Consider the following 25,705-nt stretch of genomic DNA (forward strand, 5'->3'; position numbering starts at 1 on the left):
ATATTAGACCAGTATGAGTTTCTGGATATGGGACCCCTAAGCACAGACTCTTTTTTCAATGTCTCTGTGAGACAGGCTAAAAAAGGATCTAAGTCTTTATTTGGTTGGTTCAATGAAGCATGAACTGCCAGATGGCCTAGATTAGACCAACTTGAAGTACCTGACCTACCTTGGTACACTGTAGAGGAAGGCATCCAAAAGCTTAGATAAATTGGTATGTTAGAATGGATCTATCAAGATATTCCCATAGATCCAAAAAGGGGGTGTCCTGAAGACATACCCTTTTACCACAACCATTAGGAACAAGTTTGTGAAGTGGGCCCCAGCATCTCTTAAGACTCCTGTAATTGCTATTCTATGTGCACCAGGATTAACAGTGGACACTGCCCTAAGCGAACTCTGACATTTGCCCACAATGGGGCTGCTTGGTCCCCATGATGGTAGAGGGCAGGTGTCAGCACTGAATCAACAGAGACAGGGTGGGCGTGGTTATAATAGACAACAAGTTTTCAATAATAATCAAAGCAACCTGTCTCGTGTGGAATTATGGCATTGGCTACTTAGCCACGGTGTCCCTAGGAATGAAATAGATGGGAAGCCTACTAAATATTTACGTGATCTGTACAGGCAAAAGAATGGTAGATCAGGTGAACAGCAGAATAGACAGTCACGATCGCTCAGTCAGTTCCCAGACCTGAGCCAGTTTACAGACCCACAACCCCTTGAATGAAGGGGAGCCCAGGTCCCTTGTAAGGAGGATCCTGCTACATCACTGACGGTTTATACTGTTAGTCTTTCTTCTAGCCTTCCCCAAAGGGACCTGCGGCCTTTCACAAGAGTGACTGTTCATTGGGGGAGAGGAAATAATCAAACTTTTCGGGGATTACTAGACACCGGCTCAGAACTGACACTAATTCCAGGAGACCCAAAATGTTTCGAAGACCCACCAATCAGAGAGGGGGCTTATGGAGGTCAAGTTATCAATGGAGTTTTAGCTCAAGTACGCCTCACTGTGGGTCCAGTGGGCCCCCGGACCCATCCTGTGGTTATTTCCCCAGTTCCAGAATGCATCATTGGAATAGACATACTTAGTAACTGGCAGAACCCCCATATCGGATCCCTAAAATGTGGAATAAGGGCTATCAAGCTAGGAAAGGCCAAGTGGACACCATTAGAATTGCCATTACCTAGGAAAATAGTAAACCAAAAGCAATACCGCATTCCTGGAGGAATTGCAGAGATCAGTGCCACCATCAAAGACTTGAAAGATGCAGGGGTGGTGATTCCTACTACAGCCCCATTTAATTCACCAATTTGGCCTGTAAAGAAGACAGATGGATCCTGAAGAATGACAGTGGATTATTGTAAACTTAACCAGGTGGTGACTCCAATTGCAGCTGCTGTCCCAGATGTGATTAAACTGCTTGAGCAAATTAATACTTCTCCTGGTACATGGTATGCAGCTATTGATCTGGCTAATGCCTTCTTCTCCATACCAGTCTCAAAGGACCACCAGAAGCAGTTTGCCTTCACCTGGCAGGGACAACAATATACTTTCACAACTCTCCCCCAGGGGTACATCAACTCTTCTGCCCTTTGCCATAATTTAGTCCGAAGGGACCTTGACCACCTGTCTATTCCACAAAATGTCACACTGGTCCATTATATTGATGACATTATGCTGATTGGACCCACTAAGGAGGATGTATCAAAAACTCTAGATTCATTGGTACAATATCTGCGTACAAGGGGTTGGGAAATTAACCCAACAAAGATTCAGGTACCCTCAACATCAGTAAAATGTCTAGGGGTCCAGTGGTATGGGGCATGTCGAGATATTCCTACTAAAGTAAAGGATAAGCTATTACATTTAGCTCCCCCAACGACTAAAAAAGAGGCACAATGCCTAGTGGGCCTCTTCAGATTTTGGAGGCAACATATTCCTCACTTGGGTGTTCTACTTCGACCTATTTATCAAGTGACATGAAAAGCCTCCATTTTTGAGTAGGGCCCAGAACAAGAAAAGGCTCTTCAACAAGTTCAGGCTGCCATGCAAGCTGCTTTGCCACTGGGACCATATGATCCAGCTGACCCAATGGTGCTAGAGGTGTCAGTTGTAGATAAAGATGCAGTGTGGAGTCTTTGGCAGACCCCTATTGGTGAATCACAGCGTAGACCACTGGGATTTTGGAGTAAAGTCTTGCCGTCCTCTGCAAACAACTACTCCCCCTTTGAAAAACAGCTGTTGGCCTGTTACTGGGCCTTGGTGGAGACTGAATGCCTCACCATGGGCCACCAAGTCACCATGAGGCCTGAAGTACCCATCATGAATTGGTTATTGTCTGACCCACGTAATCATAAAGTTGGACGTGCGCAGCAACACTCCATTGTTAAATGGAAGTGGTATATACGAGATCGGGCCAAAGCAGGACCTGAAGGAACAAGTAAACTGCATGAAGAAGTGGCCCAAATGCCCACAGTCCCCACTCCTGTCACATTGCCTTCTTTCTCCCAGTCTGCACCTATGGCCTCCTGGGGAGTTCCTTACCATGCTTTAAGTGAAGACCAAAAAAGTCATGCTTGGTTTACGGATGGCTCTGCACGATATGCAGGTGCCACTCGTAAGTGGACAGCAGCAGCACTACAGCCCCTTCTGGGATCTCCCTAAAGGACAGTGGTGAAGGGAAATCTTCCCAATGGGCAGAACTTCGAGCAGTGCACCTGGCCGTTCAGTTTGCATATAAGGAAAAATGGCCAGATGTGAGATTATATACTGATTCATGGGCTGTGGCTAATGGCTTGGCTGGATGGTCAGGGAATTGGAAGGACCATGATTGGAAAATTGGTGACAAGGAGGTGTGGGGAAGAGGTATGTGGATAGACCTCTCTGAATGGGCCAAGAAAGTAAAGTTAATTGTAACTCACGTGACCGCTCACCAAAGGATTACCTCTGAAGAGGAGGACTTTAATAATCAAGTGGATACGATGACACGCGCTGTGGAGACTGGTCCTCCTCTTTCCTCTCCCACCCGTTATCGCCCAATGGGCACATGTACAAAGTGGACATGGCGGCAGGGATGGAGGTTATGCATGGGCACAGCAACATGGACTTCCACTCACCAAGGCTGACTTGGCCACTGCCACTGCTGAGTGTCCCATTTGCCAGCAACAGAAACCAACATTAAGTCCAAGACATGGGACCATTCCTCGGGGAGATCAACCAGCAACTTGGTGGCAGGTTGATTACATAGGACCACTTCCATCAAGTGTTTTGTTCTTACTGGAATAGACACCTACTCTGGATATGGATTTGCCTTCCCTGCACATGATGCTTCTGCCAAAACTACTATTCGTGGACTTACAGAATGCCTCATCCACCGGCATGGCATCCCACATAGCACTGCTTCAGATCAAGGAACTCACTTCACAGCAAATACAGTGCGGCAATGGGCCCATTCCCATGGAATCCACTGGTCGTATCATGTTCATCATCCTGAAGCTGTTGGCTTGATAGAACGATGGAATGGGCTCCTAAAGACACAATTACAGCGCCAACTAGGTGGCAACATCTTGTGGGGCTGGGGCAATGTTCTCCAGGAAGCTGTATATGCTCTAAACCAGTGGCCAGTACATGGTGCTGTGTCTCCAATAGCCAGAATTCATGGGTCCAGGAACCAAGGGGTGGAAGCTGGAGTGGCACCACTCACTATTACTCCTAGTGATCCACTTGCAGCATTTTTGCTTCCTATCCCAGCAACTCTGTGTTCCTCAGGCCTGGAGGTCCTGGTCCCGAAGAAAGGAACTCTCCCACCTGGAAACACAGCACAGATTCCACTGACCTGGCAGCTGAGAATGCACCCTGGGCACTTTGGACTTCCCATGCCTTTGGATCAACAGGTCAGGAAGAGTGTCACCGTACTAAGTGGTGTGACTGATCCTGATTACCAAGGAGAAATTGGACTGGTGTTACATAATGGAAGTAAAGAAGAATATATCTGGAATCCAGGAGATCCCATAGGCCGACTCTTAGTGCTACCATGCCCTGTTATTAAAGTAAACGGTAAGTTGCAGCAACCCAATCCTAACAGGACTTATAATGACCCAGACCCCTCAGGAATGAAGGTCTGGGTCACCCCGCCAGGCCAAAAACCACAGCCAGCTGAGGTGCTTGCTGAGGGCAAAGGTAATACAGAATGGATAGCAGAAGAAGGCAGTTCTAACTATCAATTACGACCACGTGATCAATTGCAAAAGCGAGGCTTGTAATTGTCAATGTATTTTCTTTGTATGTGATTATTACGTATATTTCCTTTGTTCAAGTATGTTATATCAGATATAATTTGACTCAGTGTGTTTTCATTTATATGTATGATAGATGATTGATGATAAGTATAAGTGTGATTTCATTAATACCTGGAAATTATATAAGTACGTATGGGTAAAGAATTGTGTACAGGTGCCAGGCTGGTAAGGGGTAGATTGCTATAGTTTATAGGGGTCGATTGCTATAGTTTATTGTGCCAGCCTGGCCGATAAACACAAGTAGGATTAACTGAAGCGCAGAGGGATAAATGGCTCGGTGAGCCTCGCCTTGCTTGTTCTGTGCCTCAGTTTAAAGGGGTACACTACCTGTGGGATGCCTAGCCTATGGACTGTGTCGCTGTAAGTTGAGGTCCCTTTAAGCCCACACAATTGGAATGTTCATCTCTGGAGCTGGGGACTGGCAGTTGATGACAGTTGGGGACCTGCCTTGCTGTTTGCTGCCTGGGTATATATAGCCCAGCTCTCTCTACAGAAGGGTACTGGCATCTGGCAGCTTTCAAAACTTGAAGGACTGCTAGTGTCTCACTGCTTTATAATTTAACTGTTAATTTCTTGTATTATCTATCTGTAGATTATTTAACGGTTTATTTCTTGAATTTATATATCTATCTTTATAAATATATTTATATATAATTACTAGCAATCTGGTTTTGTCTCTCTAGAGAACCCTGTCCAATACAGGCTGTATAGCCAGTTTTCCTAAATTGTTCTTGGAAGCCCCATCATCATCCCTGTCCATCTTGTAAGTGCCATGTCTCCGTCATCTTCCAGAGCCCAGCTAACTGTGCCATCGCCCACGCCTTTCTGCCTTTCTTCTAGTTCTTCCAACTGTCGGAAATCGCTGCCGCGCGAAGGCCGGGCCCTTCTTTTCTTCATTTACTTTTCAAAACTGCATAATAATACGTGCTTGTGGAGACAATAAATTTTATTTTCCTCCTGACAGACATTTGAGCATTACTTCTAATCTATGGCTTACTAGTTTTGTATGTAACAGTAATTAGAAATACATGCATATATGCCTATATATTTCTATGTAATTGATAGACTCGCATTTAAAGAATATACCATAGTATGAAACAGCCTTTTTTGGGACTACTTTTTTTCATATGTGGTATTATTAAATGTAATCTGGACTTACCATGTCAGTAATGTAGATAATATCACCTTCTTCAAAGTATAATTCATCTGGCTAAAAGAGAAATGAAAGGGTTCCATGTGATTCTTCATGAATTAAAGTATAATGCTCATGAAAATAATTATAGATATAAAATCATATAGCTCTTTAGAGAAAATGCATTTTATGTATCTAAATCAATACATAAAACATATAACCAAACATGAAAGAGTAGAAGATGATTGTCATTGCGGAGATTCTGACGCACGGTGTGTGTCAGAGGAGAACTGGGCTCCGTAAGATTTTAAATGGCTGATTTTTCGGAAGTAGATTATGAAGCATTTCTTCTGATGCACCTTTAAGTGGATTCAAACACTAATCTTTCAAGTAGCTGTTATGTGTTAACTGTTGGCACCACCCAGGGTAGAAATACCACCGGGGGAAAACGGAACTTTCACTCTGATGAACTTCGAAGAATTCCACATACAGCAGTGCATTAGACTAGGATGACAAGAGAAACAGCTCCAGAGACACTCGTGTGTTTAAGAGAGAGCTTGATTGTATATTGAAAAAAATCCCAGCCCAGTCCAAATAAGGTCCATCAGTCCAATATTAGCCCATAAGTTCCTCTTTAGACTCACGCAGAACCTACAATGATGTAAAATGTAGGAAGACCACAGGCCAGTGGGTGCAAAGTCCTGTGAATCCAATGGCAGTGGATGCAACCCCAGGGCTCTGGCTGCCATCAGCATGGCTCAATGTGGCTTGCCAACAGGAATGTGAAGCAGAGAGAGAATGTGGCCCTTTTCTAGGGAGAGAGGAAATTCCCAGAATCCTCATGAGAAGACCAGGCCCACAAGGAGGCATCAGGCTGTGACTTGATTGGCAGAGTAGACTCCACCCCTTCATTCTCAATATCCTCAAATTGACATGAAATTATGTAACTACCATTCTTTCACTATAAAAGAAAAGCATTTGGGAGGGGGGGGAATGAGGAGCTGATACCAAGGGCTCATGTAGAAAGCACATGTTTTGAGAATGATGAGGGCAACAAATGTACAAATGTGCTTGACACAATGCATGAATGTATGATTGCGATAAGAGTTGTATGAGACCCCAATAAAATGATTTTTAAAAGCATTTTATATCAAAACAACATAACAATAAAGCTTATTAGAAACTTCAAAAGATAATGTATATTTACTTCAAAAAAGAATTGTCTAGAATTAAAACCTTGAGAAACAGGCATAAACTTGGCTCTCACCTAAACGATTAGGTCTCAACCCTTTAACTTTTTAATATCAACATCTGCTATCTGCTTATTTTGATAAATCTATTATTCTTCTCTCTTTATGTTCAGAGACAAGGCAGATTTCATAGTGGGGAGTAGCGCAGCCCTGCTGAACCCCTCCTCAGAAGAAACAACTAGAATATATAGAAAGAGCAGAAACTCCAATCAATCCAGAGACCACCATTAACTCCACGGGGTTATTGTACGTTCAGCTTTGGGCTTGGTGAATATCCTATAAACTCTCTAAATAAGCCAGGTGATTTAATTAAACAACTTTTTCTCATCAGTATGTAACACCATCAGGACTTTATGCTTATTGATAGCAACATAAAGATATGGAAAACATAGTAAGCAAAATTTCACAAAGGATAAGATCACAATTATGCATGAAAGAGGCATTGGAAATTTCCCAAAGTCTCTTTAATTGGCATACAATTATGCTCATAATTTGGGGTAGGAAAATAGTTTTTAAAAAGCCTTTGCTATCTTCTGATTATAGTTACTGTATCATATAAGTAACAATGATGGTAGTGAAATAAATCTTCCCATCCATTAATTTTTGTTTGGTTACCTACTCTCAGTAGCAGAATTGAGAGGTCAAAAGGCTCGGTACTCATCGTTTATGCAGTTTCAAAGCTGGTCTACATTATTATTATAACTATTCCTCCCTATGTACACTGGTACAGACAGGAACTGGAAACACAGGGAATCCAGGACAGATGACCTCTTCAGGACCAGTGGTGAGAGTGGTGATTCCTGGAGGGTGGAGGGAAGGTGGGGTACAAAGGGGGAATGGATTACAAGGATCTACATATAACCTCCTCCCTGGGAGACGGACAACAGAAAAGTGGGTGAAGGGAAACGTTGGACAGTGTAAGACATGACAAAATAATAATAATTTATAAATTATCAAGGGTTCATGAGGGAGGGGTTGCGGGGAAGGAAGGGAAAATATGAGAAGCTGATACCAAGGGCTCAAGTAGAAAGCAAATGTTTTGAGAATGATGATGGCAACAAATGTATAAATGTGCTTGACACACAATCTGGATGGATGTATGGATTGTGAAAAGAGTTGTACGAGCCCCCAATAAAATGGTTTTATCCGGCGCGAGGCGGCAATCCGAGAAGCACCTAGATCCCTAGCGAGGAGTCCCTGAAGCCCAGCCACGATGTTTCGGATCGAGGGCCTCGCGCTGAAGCTGGACCCCGAGGAGATGAAACGGAAGATGCGCGAGGACGTGGTCTCCTCCATACGGAACTTTCTTATTTACGTGGCCCTGCTGCGAGTCACTCCATTTATCTTAAAGAAATGGGGAGAGGGGGAAGATGGCCGACAGGGACACCCGCATACTCTGAGAGCTCCTCCAAAAAAAGCGGGATTGGCGACCAGGTAGCTGAATAGTAAGAGTCTGGTGAGTGAAATATCCCCCTGGGACAGCACCCCAGTCCTACCCCACGTATTTGTCCGGAGCAGGGGTCTAGGTGAAAGAGGACTGGACTAGTGGGACATCTCTGGCCACTAAGCTGCCGTGAGCTCACTGGCGACCGGCTTAGGCTCCATCCCCAAACGGACGGACGCCAGCCCAGAGCCACTTGCCTGCCCTGCCTACTCCAGCGGCCCACTCCCCACTCCCCATACGCGGATCTCCACTGGGAGAGAAGCTTTCCTCTCCCGCAGTTCCCCTCTCCCCGCAGGGCAGCGATCTGCCCTCGGGCCCACGTCCCTCCCTCCATTCATCCAAGCTCAGGGGAGCGGACCCGCGGGTTGTCTGGCGACCCCCACGGGGGACCATCCACCCGCACCGCTGCCGCGGACCTCTCCACCTGCCCTCCGTGCGCTGGCCTCCCACCCCCGCCCGCCCCCGCCAGCCCCTGGCAGCCTAGCGCCAGCTCCACTCCTGGCCGGGACCCTGCGCTGAGCACTTCCCGCCAACAGGAGCCATAGCCCAACCCGCGCCTGTCCCAGACCCTGAGCTTCCGCTGAGCGCCGCGCCCCGCGCTGCTGAGTCTGCCCACCAAGGGCCCCCCCCTGCGCAAGGCACAAGAGTAGGTGCCCTCCCCAGGGTGCTGCGGGGACCCCGGCGGCCGCGACTCTGAGCCTGAGCAGAGGAAGGGCGCCATTGCCCCCTGCGGTTTCGCGCCAAGCCTCCTTTGCCGGCGCCATTACCCCCTGCGGTTTCGCGCCAAAAGGGCGGAGAGCGAACACCATTGTTCCCTGCAGTGTCCAGCCCGGGCAGATCAAACACTCCACCTGCAGTCTAGGCTTTGCAGTCCCTGAGGAGCCCTCAGTGAGCTCCAGCCAGCTCTCACCACCTGGGGCCCTGTTGGGTCCCCAGTGCCAGCCCTAAGCCTGCCGCAGCCCGCCCCAGCCACCCCAGGAGACGGCACAGTGGCCTGAGCCTCCACACAATAAGGTTACTCCTGTCTCCCAGAAGCATGGGGCCTATTAAAGGATCAAGGAAAAATCAACAGACCACATCACTCCCAACAAAAAAATCAGAAAAACGAGGCACTTTAACAGACCTAACGTCACTCATAGAAGAAACAGATATAGATCAGCCACAAAAGGAAATCTTCAGAACTCTGCTTGCAGTAATACAGGAGCTAAGAGAAGAAAACCAAAATAAGGATGCAACGATAGAAGGGATGAAATGCACAATAGAGGGGATGAAGTCCACAATAGAGGGGATGAATACTATCCACCAAAAGGAACTGCAGAAACTAACAGAGGAGGTAGCAGAGGCCACACAAAAGGTCACAGAAGCTATATCTAGGCTTGAGGAGGCTGAGAACCGTATCAGTGAACTCGAGGACGCTCAAAACAAACGAAGCAAGCGAGAAAAACAATCAGATAGGAAAATTAAAGAAACAGAAGACAGCCTGAGATCAATGACAGATGCTATGAAGAGGAAAAATATTCGAATAATTGGTCTACCGGAACACAACATAACACACAAATCGACCGCCAAGATAGCAAAGGAATTCCTGGAAGAAAATTTCCCCAACCTAACAAAGGAGAATCCGACTCTCATACAGGAAGCAGAGAGGACGCCGGCTAAGCTAAACACCAAGAAGAACACGCCAAGGCATATAATTGTAAAATTATCCAACTTAGAGGAAAAAGAGAAAATTCTACGAGCATCAAGAGAAAGGAAGACAGTCACATACAAAGGAGCGCAGGTAAGGGTATGCTCAGACTTATCAGCTGAAACCATGAAGAGGAGGAGAGAATGGAGCAGCATCTTCCAAATTCTGAAAGATAAAAATGCCTCCCCCAGAATCCTATACCCTGCCAAGTTATCCATTAAGATAGAGGGTAAGATAAGGGTCTTCCAGGACAAGGAAGAACTCAAAAAATATACTGCAAGTCACCCGACCCTGCAGAACATACTGGCTGACTCACTATGGCCAGAAGATCAAGCTCCAACTAGAACCTCCAGGAGACCACCATATATCCCATCTCCATCTAGAAGCCAACATGCCAGCAACACGTACCAGGACAACACGGTCTCAGATGGAAAAGAGGACAGGATAGAAACCCTCCACTCAAACGCAGTACACTGATATGAAGGAAGATAGGCAAAGACCCAAAACACAAAACAGAATATGGCAACCATGAAGCCAGAGATTGTAATAATCACTTTGAATACAAATGGGCTCAATTCATATGTTAAAAGAAAGAGGCTGGAGGATTGGATTAGAAAACATAACCCATCAATCTGCTGCCTGCAAGAGACACACCTTAAGCAAGCAGAAAAGCATATGCTGAGAATAAAGGGCTGGCAGAAAGTTTACCAAGCAAATGGTAACTCCAAGAAGGCAGGAGTGGCTATCTTAATCTCCGACAAAATGGATCTCAAGATCCAAAACATAAAAAGAGACAAAGAGGGACATTACATAATGCTCAAAGGCTCAGTAAACCAGGAAGCAATAAGCATACTGAATATTTACGCACCTAATAATGGTGCGGCAAATTTCGTCAAACAAACTATTAAAAAAATGACAGAAGAAATCACGGAAACAACAATAATAGTGGGGGACTTCAACACTCCACTATCAGAGAAAGACAGGTCACAGGGAAAGAAGCTCAGCAAAGAGGCCAGAGAGCTAAACAATGTAATTAGGCAACAGGGCCTGATAGACATCTATAGAGCCTTTCATCCAAAAGCAAAAGGTTTCACATTCTTCTCCAATCCACACGGATCTTTCTCAAGAATAGATCACATGCTGGGGCACAAGGCCAGCCTGAGTAAATTCAAACACATAGATATTATCCAGACGTCTTTCTCAGACCACCATGCCATAAAGCTGGAGATTAATAGAAGGGCACCCAGAAAAGCAAGGGCCACCAATTGGAGAATAAACAACGATCTCCTGCGACATGAATGGGTTAAGGTCCAGATCAGAGAGGATATCAGGAAATTTCTAGAAACTAATGAGAACGAGCATACAACATATCAAAACTTATGGGACACTGCAAAGGCAGTTATCAGAGGTAGCTTGATATCACTGAATGCATACATGAAAAAAGAAGAAAGGCGTATGACAGATATGTTAACACAAAACCTCCAACAACTAGAACAGAGTCAACAGAACTACCCCTCCAATAGCAAGAGAAAAGAAATAATAAAAATCAGGGCGGAGTTAAACCAGTGGGAAGACAAAAGAACAATGCAAAGGATTAACGCAACTAGAAGCTGGTTTTATGAACGAATTAATAAAATTGACACTCCCCTGGCAAAGCTTACCAAAGATAGAAAGGAACAATCATCAATAGCCAGGATGAGGGATGAATCGGGGGCAATAACAACAGACCCCAATGAGATAAAAAGGATAATCACAAAGTACTATGAAGGTTTGTATTCTAATGAATTCAGAAACCTGGAAGACATGGATAAATATTTAGAAAAACAATCTATCCCTAGATTATCTGAGACAGAGATCAAGAACCTCAACAAACCCATAGCGAAGGAAGAAATAGAGAGTGTCATCAAAAACCTACCAAGGAAAAAGGCCCCAGGGCCAGATGGCTACACAGCAGAATTTTACCAAACATTCAGGGAAGAGCTGACACCGATCCTCCACAAAGTATTCCATAACATAGAAAAGAACGGCAAGCTCCCAAACTCATTTTACGAAGCCAGCATTACTTTGATACCCAAACAGGGAAAAGACCCCACAAGCGTAGAGAATTATAGACCAATATCTCTAATGAACATAGATGCAAAAATCCTTAACAAAATATTGGCCAATAGAATACAAAGGAACATCAAGCATATCATTCACCACGACCAAGTAGGATTCATCCCAGCGATGCAGGGATGGTTTAACATCCGAAAATCCATCAATATCATTCACCACATCGAGAAGAAAAAGGATAAAAACCATATGATAATATCCATAGATGCAGAAAAAGCATTTGACAACATCCAGCATCCATTCCTAATCAAAACACTCATGAAGATAGGATTGGAAGGTAAGTTCCTCAAGCTCATACAAGCTATCTATGAAAGACCAACAGCCAACATCATAGTCAATGGAGAAAAGACAAGAACAATACCACTGAAAAAGGGTACAAGACAAGGATGCCCCCTGTCCCCTCTTCTATTCAATATCGTTTTGGAGGTTCTGGCTAACAACATAAGACAGCGGAAGGACATCAAAGGGATCCAGTTGGGAGAGGAGGAGGTGAAACTATCGTTATTTGCAGATGACATGATCCTATACATTGAAGACCCCCAAAACTCCACAGTTGGAATACTTACAGCAATAGAGGAATACGGAAGAGTAGCAGGATACAAGATCAATAAACAGAAGTCGGTAGGGTTTCTATACACATCGGACAGGGCCATGGAAGAGGCGATTAAGAGGGAAGTACCCTTCACAGTAGCCAAGAACAAACTGAAATACCTAGGAATATACTTAACAAAAAATACTAAAGACCTATATAAGCATAATTATAAAACCCTATTACAGGAAACCAAAAGTGACCTTCACAAATGGATGAAGCTCCCCTGCTCATGGTTAGGTAGGCTGAACATAGTAAAGATGACAGTTCTTCCTAAAGCACTCTACAAGTTCAATGCTATACCAATCCAATTACCATCAACCTTCTTCAAAGAATTGGAAAAACTGACCACCAACTTCATATGGAGAGGGAAGAAACCCAGAATTAGCAGAGAACTCCTCAAGAAGAAGGACACAATTGGAGGACTCGCCCTGCCTGATTTTAATGCCTACTACACAGCTACAGTGGTCAAAACAGCATGGTACTGGCACAATGATAGACACTCAGACCAGTGGAAAAGAATAGAAAGCCCAGGAGTAAAATCATCAGCATATAGACAACTGATCTTCGACAAGGGCCCCAAAAACGTCAAGTGGGAAGCAGATGCCCTCTTTAATAAGTGGTGCTGGAAACAATGGATATCCACATGTAGAAAGTTGAAACAAGACGTCTACCTCACCCCATGCACAAGAATACACTCAAGGTGGATCACAGATCTAGAAGTCAAACCCCAAACCATCAGGACCATTAAGGAAGGAATTGGGACTAATCTCAGAGCACTGGCCCAGGGAGCACATAGGCTCACTGCAACAGGGAAGGGGACACACACAGGTGATCTGGAAATCGACAAATGGGATCTAATAAGAATAAAACACCTGTGCACCTCGAAAGACTTTGCCAAGAGGGTGACAAGGCAACCCACAGACTGGGAGAAGATTTTTAGTAATGACACGTCAGACAAAGGGCTCATTACTATAATCTACAACACCATCATGACCTGCAAAAAGAGGAAAACAGTTAACCCCCTAAGGAAGTGGGCAAAAGAAATGAGAAGAACTTTCACTAGAGAGGAGATCAATATGGCCAATAAATATATGAGAAAGTGCTCGAAGTCCCTTGCCATAAGAGAAATGCAAATCAAAACAACCATGAGATACCACCTAACACCCCTGAGGCTAGCCCAGATCAGTAAATCAGAGAGCAACAAGTGTTGGAGGGGCTGTGGTGAAATAGGAACCCTCCTCCACTGCTGGTGGTCGTGCAGATTTGTACAGACACTGTGGAAAGCAATCTGGCGATACCTAAAGAAAATGGAAATCGATCTACCTTACGACCCAGCCATCCCTCTACTGGGCATATACCCGGTTGAAGCAGCAAATAAAACACGACCAGTCATATGCGCTCCAATGTTTATTGCGGCACAATTCACAATAGCAAAGACTTGGAAACAGCCTAAGTTTCCATCGATAGACGAGTGGATTAGCAAACTTTGGCACATACACACAATGGAGTATTATGCAGCATTGAAAAGCACCGATGAGCACATGAAACACGTTATTTCATGGGAAGAGCTGGAAGGAATTATGCTAAGCGAGGTAAGCCAGTCCCAAAGGGACAGGTACAACATGAGTCCCCTGAGGTAAGTACAATCAGCATGACAGAAATGGGGCATTAATCCACCCAAGGGGAGGGTATTGTTTATATCTCCACAGGGAAAGTGGGACCAGACTTCAACCCAGTGTCGCAAGGTGTGAATGCATTATCCCGGCGTGGAGGACGGAACCGGTGGAGAGGTTTGGGAGGCAGGCCCCAGCACCATAAATTAAGTGGATTCCTGCCCCTCCCCCGAAAAGAACTTGTTCCAAAGGACGACATTGACCCTGCAGCTATGGGAGATGGTCATATTTGACCAGAGCACACGGGAGCAGATGAAGGGGCAGGAGGAGAGAGTGGAGCACAGCCTGGCCCACCAGGCCGTGATGATGATGTTCCTGAGTAGAGCAGCCAGTCCACAGAGAGAACAACATGGCTGGCCCTACTATGAGACATGATGCCCCTCAGTGACTAAGGGCGATACAGGGGACAGCACCGGAGACACAGTGTGGGAATTGCACCTGACCTGATCCCACCACACCGAGGCGATACACTGGGGGAGTGCAGCGGAACAGCAAGGGAATGGAGTGGCAAGGTCCCCAGGGAATGCTGAAAGTGGACTTTGGGGCCAGGGCGTGGTGCCCCAACAGACTGGACTGGAAAACGCTCCTAAGGGCCAGCAAAGATCCCTGAACTAACTACAAGCTTTTCTCTTGTGAACTGTTTTGTTCTGTTCTTTTTCAGTGGTTTGTTTTGGTTGTTTTGTTGTCCGGTTATATACTGTTGCTTTGTGTTCCTCTGTCTAGTTTTCGTGCATGTTAGTGACTCCACAGGTCTGTCTGAATAGGACAGGCTGGATGAACTATCGGGAGGAAAAACAACGGGACCGACAGTTCCGGGGGGACTTGGGGTGGGGGGTAGGGGGGGTAAGGAAGTGGTGTTAACAAACCCAGGGACAAGGGAAAAACATGGGACCCCAAAGGGTAGAGAAGGGGGAGTGGCAGGCCTGGTGGGAAATGATCAAGGGTAAGGTTGATTAGAGAAGAGGTATACTCTAGCCCAGGTGGCAATGAAGCATGGTAGTAGGGCAGGAGGAAGGTCAAGGGAGATGGAGGAAAGAGCTAGGAGTCAAAGGGCATTCATGGAGGTCTAGACAAAGACATGTACATGCAAATATATATAGGAGGTTGGGGAAATAGATCTTTGTGTCTATATTTATAGATCAAGTATTAAGGTGGCGGAAGGACCTTGGGCCTCTACTCAAACACTCCCTCTATGCATGAATACCTTCTTTTATTAAATTGGAACTCTATGATGCTCACTCTCCCGACACAACAGCTGGAGCCTACATGGGTGAACAAGTAAATGTGGTGAAGAAAGCTGATGGTGCCCGGCTATCAAAAGAGATAGTGACTGGGGTCTTAAAGGCTTGAAGATAAACAAGCGGCCATCTAGCTCAGAAGCAACAAAGTCCACATGGAAGAACACACCAGCCTGTGTGATCGAGTGGTCCCAAAGGGATCAGTTACCAGGCATCAAAGAACAAAAAATCATATCATTGACTGCACACCTCCATGATAGGATCGCTGAAGACAAATGGGTGCATAAGCAAATGTGGTGAAGAAAGCTGATGGTGCCCGGCTATCAAAAGAGATAGTGTCTGGGGTCTTAAAGGCTTGAAGGTGAACAAGCGGCCATCTCGCTCAGAAACAAATAAGCCCACATGGAAGAAGCACACCGGCCAGTGCGATCACGAGGTGCCCAAGGGACCAGATATAAGGCATCATGCAAAAAAAAATTATATAAGTATGTGTATGTATGTGTATTTATGTATATATGTATATATGTATGTGTATATATATTATATTAAATGAAGGGGGAAGTGCAGAGTGGAGACCCAAGGCCCAAGTGTCAGCCAATGGAGATCCCCTCATAGAGGGGCTTAGGAGAGGAGATGGGTTAATTAGGGTGTGAGGTAGTATCGATGAAGAACACAGCTTTCCCCCAGATCCTGGATGCTTCCTCCCCCCAACTACCATGATCCGAATTCTACCTTGCAGGGCTGGATAGGACAGAGGCTGTACACTGGTACATAGGAGGGTTGGAGATACAGGGAATCCAGGGTGGATGATACCTCCAGGACCAAGGGAGTGAGGGACGATGCTGGGAGAGTGGAGGGTGAGTGGGTTGGAAAGGGGAAACTGATTACAAGGAGCCACATGTGACCTCTTCCCTGGGAGAGGGACAGCAGAGAAGGGGGGAAGGGAGACCCCGAATAGGGCAAGATATGACAAAATAACGAGGTATAAATTACCAAGGGCATATGTGGGAGGGGGGAAAAGGGAGGGAGGGGGGGAAAAAAAGGAGGACCTGATGCAAGGGGCTTAGGTGAAGAGCAAATGCCTTGAGAGTGATTGGGACAGGGAGTGTATGGGTGTGCTTTGTACAATTGATGTATGTATATGTATGGATTGTGGTAAGAGTTGTTGGAGTCCCTAATAAAATGTAAAAGAAAAAAAAAAAAAAAGAAAATGATTAGGGCAAAATATGTACAGATGTGCTTTATACAATTGATGTATGTCTATGTATGGAGTGTGATAAGTGTTGTATGAGCCCCTAATAAAATGTTTAAAAAAAAAAAAAAAAAAGAAATTGGAGAGTATATGAAGACTTGGCATCACCTGAGAATATGTGATGTGAAGAACCTGGTTCCAGTCTTCCTAGCTGCAAATGAATAGACCCTGAAAGATATACCAGACTCTGATTGAATGGACTTAAAAACTCTGCTTGACAAGAACAAGTTTTTTTTTTCTTTTCTGGTGACAGACTGATTATATAAAATTAATTGGGTAATGTGAAAAGATTTCTTGTGGTATCGCACCTTTTTGCTTCTGATACTCCGCCTTCCATGAATGTTGATGTTATTATTATTACATCTTGTCAAACTTCATTTTCCAGCAAGTATTCATCACCAGTGTCTGCAGCAGGTCTGTCTTGACTGCCATCCCTGTGGACCTTTTTGTTTTTGTCCAGAATGTAGTTGTGAAGCGTCCATGACAGTTAGTTACATTTTGTGGAAGTCAGCACAGAACCGCCATGCTATTTGACCACAGAGCCGTTAGTCTGTATTTTTTTAAAATAAATGTATCAGTGTGAAAAATAAATAAATAAAATGGTTTTTTTTTAAAAGAAAGAAAACTATTCCTCCCTAAAAAGAAATGAGGATGTTATCAGCTATCTTACGCTTTAGGCAACCACAATCATAGATATTCAGGTATATTATGCATTCAAATATTAAAATTAGCAAACGGTTATTAATGACACCCCAGAGTGTTTGTGTCCCTGAAGCACATATCCCATTTACAGTTTGGCTTATAGGTTGGACCTGCATCAGAGTCCCTGGGGGTGCAAATGGTTAACGTGCTTGGCTGCCCACTAAAAAGGTGAAAGTTCAAGTCCATCTATAGGGGCCTTAAAAGAAGAGCCTCACAGTCTTCTTCTGAAAGATCAGCCACTGAAAACCCCCAGTCACCACGGGTCGGAATTAATAAGATTGCAAGCTGGTAGACTTAAATATAGCACAAAGTATGCAAAACAGTATAAGCCATTATAAAGCTGTTGACGTGTATTTTAATATTATTTGAAATAAGCATTTAGGAGGAAAAAGGACCTCTTAGATGGTCTCCATTCTGATTCTAAAATGTACTGATAATCTGTGGTCAATATTACACAAGTGCATGATCAAAATACAAAATGATTAGAGAAACAAGCTATTTCCTTGTGTATTTCCCTGCTGCAAACTGGGCCATTCCCAAAGAGGGCTCACTCTCCACCATCACAGAATCCCAGTTGGACAGAGTAGCTAATCACCGGAATAGGAAGGTTGACAATTTTAGCACCACTTGACTATCTTTCCAATAGGTGGCATTAAGGGATGCAGAATGGTTAGGTGATCGCCTAACAGAAAGATTTGGAGGTGCGAACCTGCCAGTCACTCTGCCAGAGCTAATATTTGGCACAGGACACCCTAGGGAGCAGCTCGACTCCGCCCTTGGAGGGTTTCTATGAGTTGGGACTAACTAGCCAACATAAAACAACAATAAGAGAGAGGTAGCAGACAGTGGTGATCCAGAGGTAAAATTCTGGCCTTCCCTGTGGGAGACCTGGGTTTGATTCCCAGCCAGTGTACCATGTTTGTGTGGCTGAATCTAACCAAGTTTTCATAGCTCCCAGGCTAAAACAGACTAAGAAGAAGGACTGGGTGGCAATCTACTGCCGAAAATCAAGCCAATGAACTCCTATAGATCATGATGACCCAATCCAGTTGGGCACGGAGCGTCCATGAGCCACGGATGAGTGACTCAAGAGCAGCTAACAACAAGGGATGGTATGAAAGAATGAGAGGGGTGGTATGGCATATCGACAACATAATCTAAGTCATTTATTTTCTTTCTTGAACGGTTGTGTCCTCCTGAGTTTTGAAAGAATCCATAGCCTAGAAAAGATGCTTCCTGTCTTAGAGCCATCAGGCCTCCCTTATTCTGTACTTCCCCAAGAGCTACCAACGAATCTTCTCCGATCAGTGCCTGCAAAGAAGCTAGAAAACCAGCATTCTTCGAAGTGCTGGCCTACATTTGCGAAAGTCAGATTTGCCTAAATTTCCACATGGAATAAGAAGAGCATTCACCCTTGAAACAAAAGGGCATGTTGTGAAAAAGTAGCTTAAGAAAAAAGCTAACAAGACAAAATGCAGACACACAACCACCATTTGTCTTATGACTTTTTAAAAAGTCATAAAGCAAAGAACAGCTAAAACTGTAAGGTCCTAAATGGTTCTTGTCCTTCGTGGTTTGAAAAATGTCACTGAGCACAGTCATTTCGATACTTCTCAGGGCTATTTTGGCTTAAATCAATGACCGCTGCTCAATAGCGGTGGCCAGCATGAGCCAGCAGGAAGTCAGGCTTGTTTTCCAGCGAAGACAAGAGGGCAGTGGATGTCAGTGAGGTCAAAAGAGGTCTCGTTCTTTTTGCATCCTGGGAAATGATAGTAGAGAGTTTATTCTCTTTTATTAATTAATAGCTCTCCGGCACACAATGCCATTATCTGTAAAATATTTTGTTCCAAAGAAAATATTTGGGGCCGTTTTTCCTAACCTAGCTATGGAAGTGACCTACCAAATTCTTCAGATTGTTGGTAGCAGTATAGAAGACAAAGTCATTTCATGATAATAATAAACTTGGACAGATGTTTACCTATCATATTCACATTTTTCATCAAGCCACCACCAGCAGGGGACTTGATGTAAATTGCTCAATGAAGATCTAGTTTTAAATTCCTGGCGTCCTGTTCATGGAACATTGATGGAAAAACAGCAAAACAATTTGGCAAGTCCTTCTTTAGTTCTTGCTTGTTCTTTGGCTTTTAACCAAATTCCTCCTTTCTTGTCTCCTTGAAGAACCACTGAGCCGTTGGCCACTGAGACGTGACCATGATGAACACACATCTGTCAATATGTCACGCGTTGTCATATTGTGTGCGCACAGATTTGTCAATTCCAAGGTTTGAATTTTTTTTGGTTTACAGAAACATCTTTTAAGAATGACTCTAAAAACTGCAGTATCATTCTGAAATTCTTCAGATTTGTCCTTCTAGAGCCCCCAAATTTCTTTCTTTCTTTTATATGTACGAATCAAGTGAGGCTGTCTATAAAACTAACATCAAGCTCCCTGCCATCAAGTCAATGGCAACCCGCTGTGACCCTCTAGGATAGGGTAGGACTGGCCCTGTGAGGTCACAGGAGCAGGAAGGCCCGTCTTCTCCGGAGGAGTGGCTGGCGCTTTCCAACTGCTGACCTTTCTACCAGCAGCCCAGGGCATAACCAGAAACGTAAGCCGCCAGGGCTCCACAAACATTTTTGCAGAAATTTAAACAAATGTTTTTTTACCATATTTTATTATGTGCCAGGCATGGGTCTGGCCATGTATAAAATATTAACTAATTTATGTATTAACGAATTAACTAATTTAAGCTCCCAAACAATCCAATAGGAACAACAAGCTGCTGTCAGGTCAATTTCAACTCAGGTGTCCACGTGTGTGTCAGATGAGAACTGAACTCCATAGGGTTTTCCATGGCTGATCTCCACGTTACTTCTCATACAGAGGATGGAATACACATGGCCACATGGCACATAAAAGCCAGTAGCCATAGAAAATATGGCGCACCCTCACAGAATACAATTCTGTACATAAAAACAGTAGCAACATCTTAGATTTGCAAAGCACACTTGACCTCCTTTGATTACCACATCAAGCCATTAGGCAGGGTTGAGTCATGGGTCTTATCTCCATTTTAAAACCAGGTACAATGAGGTTGAAGAATTTGCCCCAAATTGCTCAATTGAAGGTTGGGCTCTTCCCTGAGCCTTTGAATTCCTAGGCCACACATTTTTCCTCTAAGCGTGGTGGTATAAAAAGCTAGCAAGGTTCTGCAAACATCCCATGAACAAAAGCAAGGTTTCCTTGGCTTCTCTCTGGAGATCAGTATACCTCCAGCACACAGGCAATGCTGCTCTCTCCCCAAAGACCATCTCCCCTAGTCTATTCAGGCTACCCAGGGCCCTGTATGGTGTAGAATTAGAGAAGGGGGTGAGGGGTGGGAGTCGGGCTGGATAAGAACTATGCAGAATGGCTTGGTAGGAAAATCCAGGAACCACAGGTGCCCAGCCATTAGCTAAACATTGTGCTGCCCAGTGGACCCAGCACTATCTGCACTGCTGCTCTTACAAACTGAAACAGGATACCCTGGGGTGGGGTCCCTTTCAACACATTCCCCTAAGTAGAGCTCAGCCCTTCAAGTCTTTCCTGGTGCCAAGGACTTAAAGGAAGTCAGGTTCAAAATGGATGTAGTGTGCTATATCTCCACTCCTCTGGAGAAGATATCCATGGGTTGGTGGGGAGGAAAACCCCAATGCTCCCAGTAGTGTCCAACAGAAATCCACTGCAGTAAAGGAATTTAACACTAACCCAATTCTGGGATGATAATCAAAATACACAACAACTAACTGGTAGCATGTGGGCACAAACCCGCCACGAGGTCTCATGGGAGCTAATGTTGTCTACTCTCTCAGATTAGCGTGTTGTGGGACGATGGAAAGGGGTACACTATGGGGGCATCGGGCTGGAAACAGCTCCTATTGACCCCCAGATGCATACAGGATAAATCAGCAGCACTGCTCGGTAGCCTAGGATCTTCAGGAACAGGGGTGTTAAAAAGTACACTTCAAGTTTGTTAAAAAAAAAAAAATCGAGTGAGTTCGGTGTATTTTTTTCCCCTATGCTTTCAAAAATACCTAAGATACCAAAGCATTTGAGAGAATCCATTGTGGTGCAGAAATGGAGGTCAATTAGTCAAAGCATCTTCTCCTGATAGTCATCATGATTGCTTCATAGTAATGGTGTCGGTGTTGATGGCTGACTCTGACTCATGGCAACAGTATGTATGCAGAGTAGAATTGCTTCATAGGATTGTCAAGGCTATGGCCTTTCAAGGAAGCAAATCAATAGAGCTGTCTTCTGAGATGACTCCAGTGGGTGTGAACCACTAACCTTTTGGCAAGTGGGCAATTACTTAGTTGTTTGCGGTACTCAGTGTTTCCTTAATAATGATAGCAATTTTATTCAACTTCCCACTACCACTGAGTCAACTCCAACTCACAGAAACCCTGTAGGTTAGAACTGACCCACAGTGGAACTGCTCTCTAGGATTTCTGAAGCTATAAATCTATACAAGACCAGATAGCCTCATTTCCTCCCTCACAGTGGCTGGTGGATTTGAACCACCAACCTTGTGGTTAGCAGCACAATGTTTAGCTCACTATCGATCTCACTTAATTTTCACTAAAACTTGCTAAGATTCAACTCCTTAGCACACATACACACACAAAACAGAGAAATTGGGAAATTTTCCCAAAGTTGCTAGGAGACAGAGCTGGCCCTGAAACCTAGTGTAGGATCAGAACCCCTGTACTCTGCTGCCACTGTGCTAGATACTGTGCTCGTGAGTGAAACTGAAATAGCCACTGTAGAAGCTCAGAGATGGTAGAGAGAAGTCTTGAGGGTAGAGGGGAACTTAGAGCCATGAGTCCAGAAGGGATTCCCAACTGTGCTATATTGCCAGTCAAATGCAGACAAGATGATCCAAAAAGGAAAGAAGAAAGCAGAACTGGAGTGGAGGTGAAGGTGGAGGTGGTGGTGGAGGTGGAGGTGGAGGCGGAGGTGGGGGTGGAGGTGGTGGAGGAGGTGGAGGTGGTGGTGGAGGTGGAGACGGAGGTGGAGGTGGAGGTGGTGGAGGAGGAGGTTGAAGTGGAGGTGGAGGTGGAAATGGAGGTGGAGGTGATGGAGGAGGTAGAGGTGGAGGTGGAGATGGAGAAAAATTTTTAAAAAAGAAAGCAGAACTGGAAAGGTGGGCTGGCCTGTGGTGACATATCCATAATCTGGTGGTGGATTTTGAGGTACTTGGTCTGGCTGAAGTCAGTAACCAAGCAAGTGAAAACACGAGGTGGCAAGGAACCAAAGGGAGAAGAAGGTGGTGAGAAAGCGCAAAGGTGATGAACAATAGGCTACCGGGGAAAGATAGAAGACAGAGGAAGATTAGCTGCAGCTCTCAGAACCTGAAGGACAAAGATTATGGCCAATAGAACACAGGGAGGAGAGACCAAGAGGCACAAGCAACCTCGGGTCTCAAATTCAAGTCAATGCTGATTCTCGTCTAGAATTAGGAAGGTAGCAGGAAATGGTCTACCAAGTGACTGGCCCACGAGGACAGCTGAGGATGTGTATCCCTGCCCCACATCTACCTTCTTCAAAGGTCATGCATACTAGGAAACAACTGAAAAATTAACAGATTTTATGAAGTGTCCTGGTGGCTTATGAGTTGTGTTGAGCTGCTATCTGCAAGATCCATGATTCAAATCCACGAGTCACTCTGCAGGAAAGAGATGAGGCTGTCTGTTCCCATAAAGCAGTTCTACTCCATCCTAAATATTCTATGGAATTTCAAATCAACTCATTGGCAGGGTTTTGATAGGAATGGATAGCCCTCCCTGTGAGGGGACACAGTCAACCACTGCTGGGCCTCACCCTTTCCATCTGACTCCCAACATCATCTATATGGGAGAGATCTACTAGCACACCTTTTGGCAAGAGAACAAAAAATTGAGAGACCCATCCCTAATTATTTCTGGTCCTAGAAATATTTGGGGTACCCAGTCTTTCAAGAATTTATCTGAATACATACTCAATGTCATCAACTTAATGCCGACCCAGAGCGCCCCTAGAGAACAGGGTAGAACTGCCCCCGTGGGTTTCCAAGATTGTAACTCTTTATGGGAATAGAAAGCCCCATCTTTCTCCCTTGGTGAGAGTGGCGAGTTGCTTCAAACTGCTGACCTTGCCGTTTGCAGCCCAATGCATAACCGCTATGCCACGATATATACCCTGAATACATATATACCCCTTATTAGCAACATTACCTGCCAGTATTGACCGGCATCACCAAGCAGCAGACTTTAAATATTTATCTCCCTTCCACCTCACAGAAGGGCAGTTCATTTTCAAGTGAGGAAATCAATGGCAAGGAGGGCAAGTGCAGACCTGAGACTTGAAGGCAGAGTCGGGCTTGTCTTCACTGGCATCGCTCTGTGCTCGCTCCTGGACATGTGACTCCGGGGGAAGCAGGGTCCAGAGCAAGCCCACACAATGCCACAGGGAAGAGGCTCTAGTCTCTAACGAATACGAGTGAAGTCGAATCTCTTAACATGGCTCTTTTATCCATGTCTCTGTAACTCCCACCAAAGGATTGTGTACAACTGTGCAAATCAGGTGTGTGCAACACTAATAGAGGGGATTGGTCGGTTTCGGTTGCCATTCCCTGGCTCCCAGGGAACTATCTCAGAAGCAGGAACAGAGAGAAATCCCAGTCTAGTTACATAATTTCATGAAGATATAGAAGTGTAGGGGTGGTATTCAACCTGTCAGGCAGGACAGCCTGGTGGTGCCTCCTTGTGAGTGTGTCTTTCTCATAGGGAGGGCCCTGGGAAGCACCCCCGCCTCTCAGCCTTCACCCTCCTGAGGGCTGCCAGAGCCCAGTGATGCATCCACCACCACGGGGTCCACACGACTTTGAACCCACCGATCTGAGAGATGCCTGCATTCGGCATCACTGCAAGTGGCTGTGCTGGTCTGAAGAGGACCGTTATGGACTAGTGTCAGATTTGTGGACTTGATTGGACTGGGCTGGGATGTTTCCTTGACAGATAATTGCTCTCTGCATAAAGCTCTTTCTTACACATAAATGAGCATCACTGGGTTTGTTTCTCTAGTGAACCCGACCTAACACTACTGCAATATCCCCAACATCTGGATCAGTGTCTGCACATAGCAAAACACAAACCAAACACACGGAGATAGAATGGATTGTAACTCGTAGCGGCCTGTAAAATAGATGAATGTCTTAGGTTGTAATGTTTACAGTACAGGGTCACACCTCTTTCTTACATGAAGTAGCTGGTGGTTAGCAGTCAAGTACTCAACAGCTACCACACCAGGGCTCCTACCTGGCACATAGGTGATTACTAAAGAATGGATTTATGAACTGATGGCAGAAACCACACCAATGGAAAGTACATGCAGAAAAAACATATAAAAGGGCTCTGGAAGGTTGGCAGAGGTGTCAACGTGTCAGCTTGAGACAGAGGGTCAAGGGATGAAGCAGGGAGGGTCAGAGTAAGCTAGAAAGAAGATGTCTAAGACAAGGTTTTGGGTCAACTTGGCTGGATCCGGATCCCCAGTCGTTTGGCAGTGGCCGCTACCATGATGTGACCTCAGACAATGTAAACAACTCCACGCCGGAATGGCTGTGAGCAGCCAAGCAGCTGTGGGAAGAGTAGGGTGGAGTGCAACCCTTACTCGGGTCTCAGCCTGATGATATCTCCTTGGGGAGATGGCCTACTTCATATATAAATAGATCCTGTAGACAATTCCCCTTCCTCCCCCTCCTCTTCCTGCTGGTCAGGATCTTGCCTCTGGCTTCTGGGGTCGGCAGCTTGTCATGTTGCCTGCCAACTTTATATTGACTCAGCTCAGCCTCCATCAGCCTGCTTCCTGGTTTGTCAGCCCCAGCAGCTACATGAGTGGGAAGGGTGACCAGCTTAGGAACCAGCCCCCAGATTTGAGGCTGCCTGGGTTTGTCCACTTCTGCAGTTGTGAAGGCCGTTATTGACATTCACTTCTTTCTTATACATATATGCGTCACTTTGTTTCTCTTGAGAGCCCAGCCGAGTACACACTGTCACTGTGTTTTACAAGGAGGTCACTTGGTGACCAAGACAGGGAATCAGCACAATAGAGACAAATAAATAAGGCTGAGAGCTGGAGGATATGCAGATCCCCATGGAGTTCAGTTCTCAGACCCTTGTACTGACGTAGCAACTAACAGTCACTTGAGAGCAATTCGCTTTAGGAGTGTTCCTGAATAGCGCACAGAGTTAACTCGGTCAACTGCGCGCCAAGTCTGGAGTTCAAATCAGCCTCCGAA

The 25,705-nt window shown here is 45.1% G+C and overlaps 1 protein-coding gene across 1 annotated transcript in view; it reads right to left on the reverse strand.

Annotated features, from left to right (window-relative positions):
- The window catches only part of OSTF1 (osteoclast stimulating factor 1), a 108,293-nt gene that overhangs the window by 35,877 nt on the left and 46,711 nt on the right, over positions 1 to 25,705 (reverse strand). The window contains exon 4 of the mRNA XM_075559543.1: positions 5,462 to 5,512. Coding sequence (XP_075415658.1) covers positions 5,462 to 5,512 — 51 coding nt within the window. The remainder of the gene's footprint in view (positions 1 to 5,461; positions 5,513 to 25,705) is intronic.

Source organism: Tenrec ecaudatus, chromosome 10 (genome assembly GCF_050624435.1).
Source record: "Tenrec ecaudatus isolate mTenEca1 chromosome 10, mTenEca1.hap1, whole genome shotgun sequence".
Classification (NCBI taxonomy): Eukaryota; Metazoa; Chordata; class Mammalia; order Afrosoricida; family Tenrecidae; genus Tenrec; species Tenrec ecaudatus.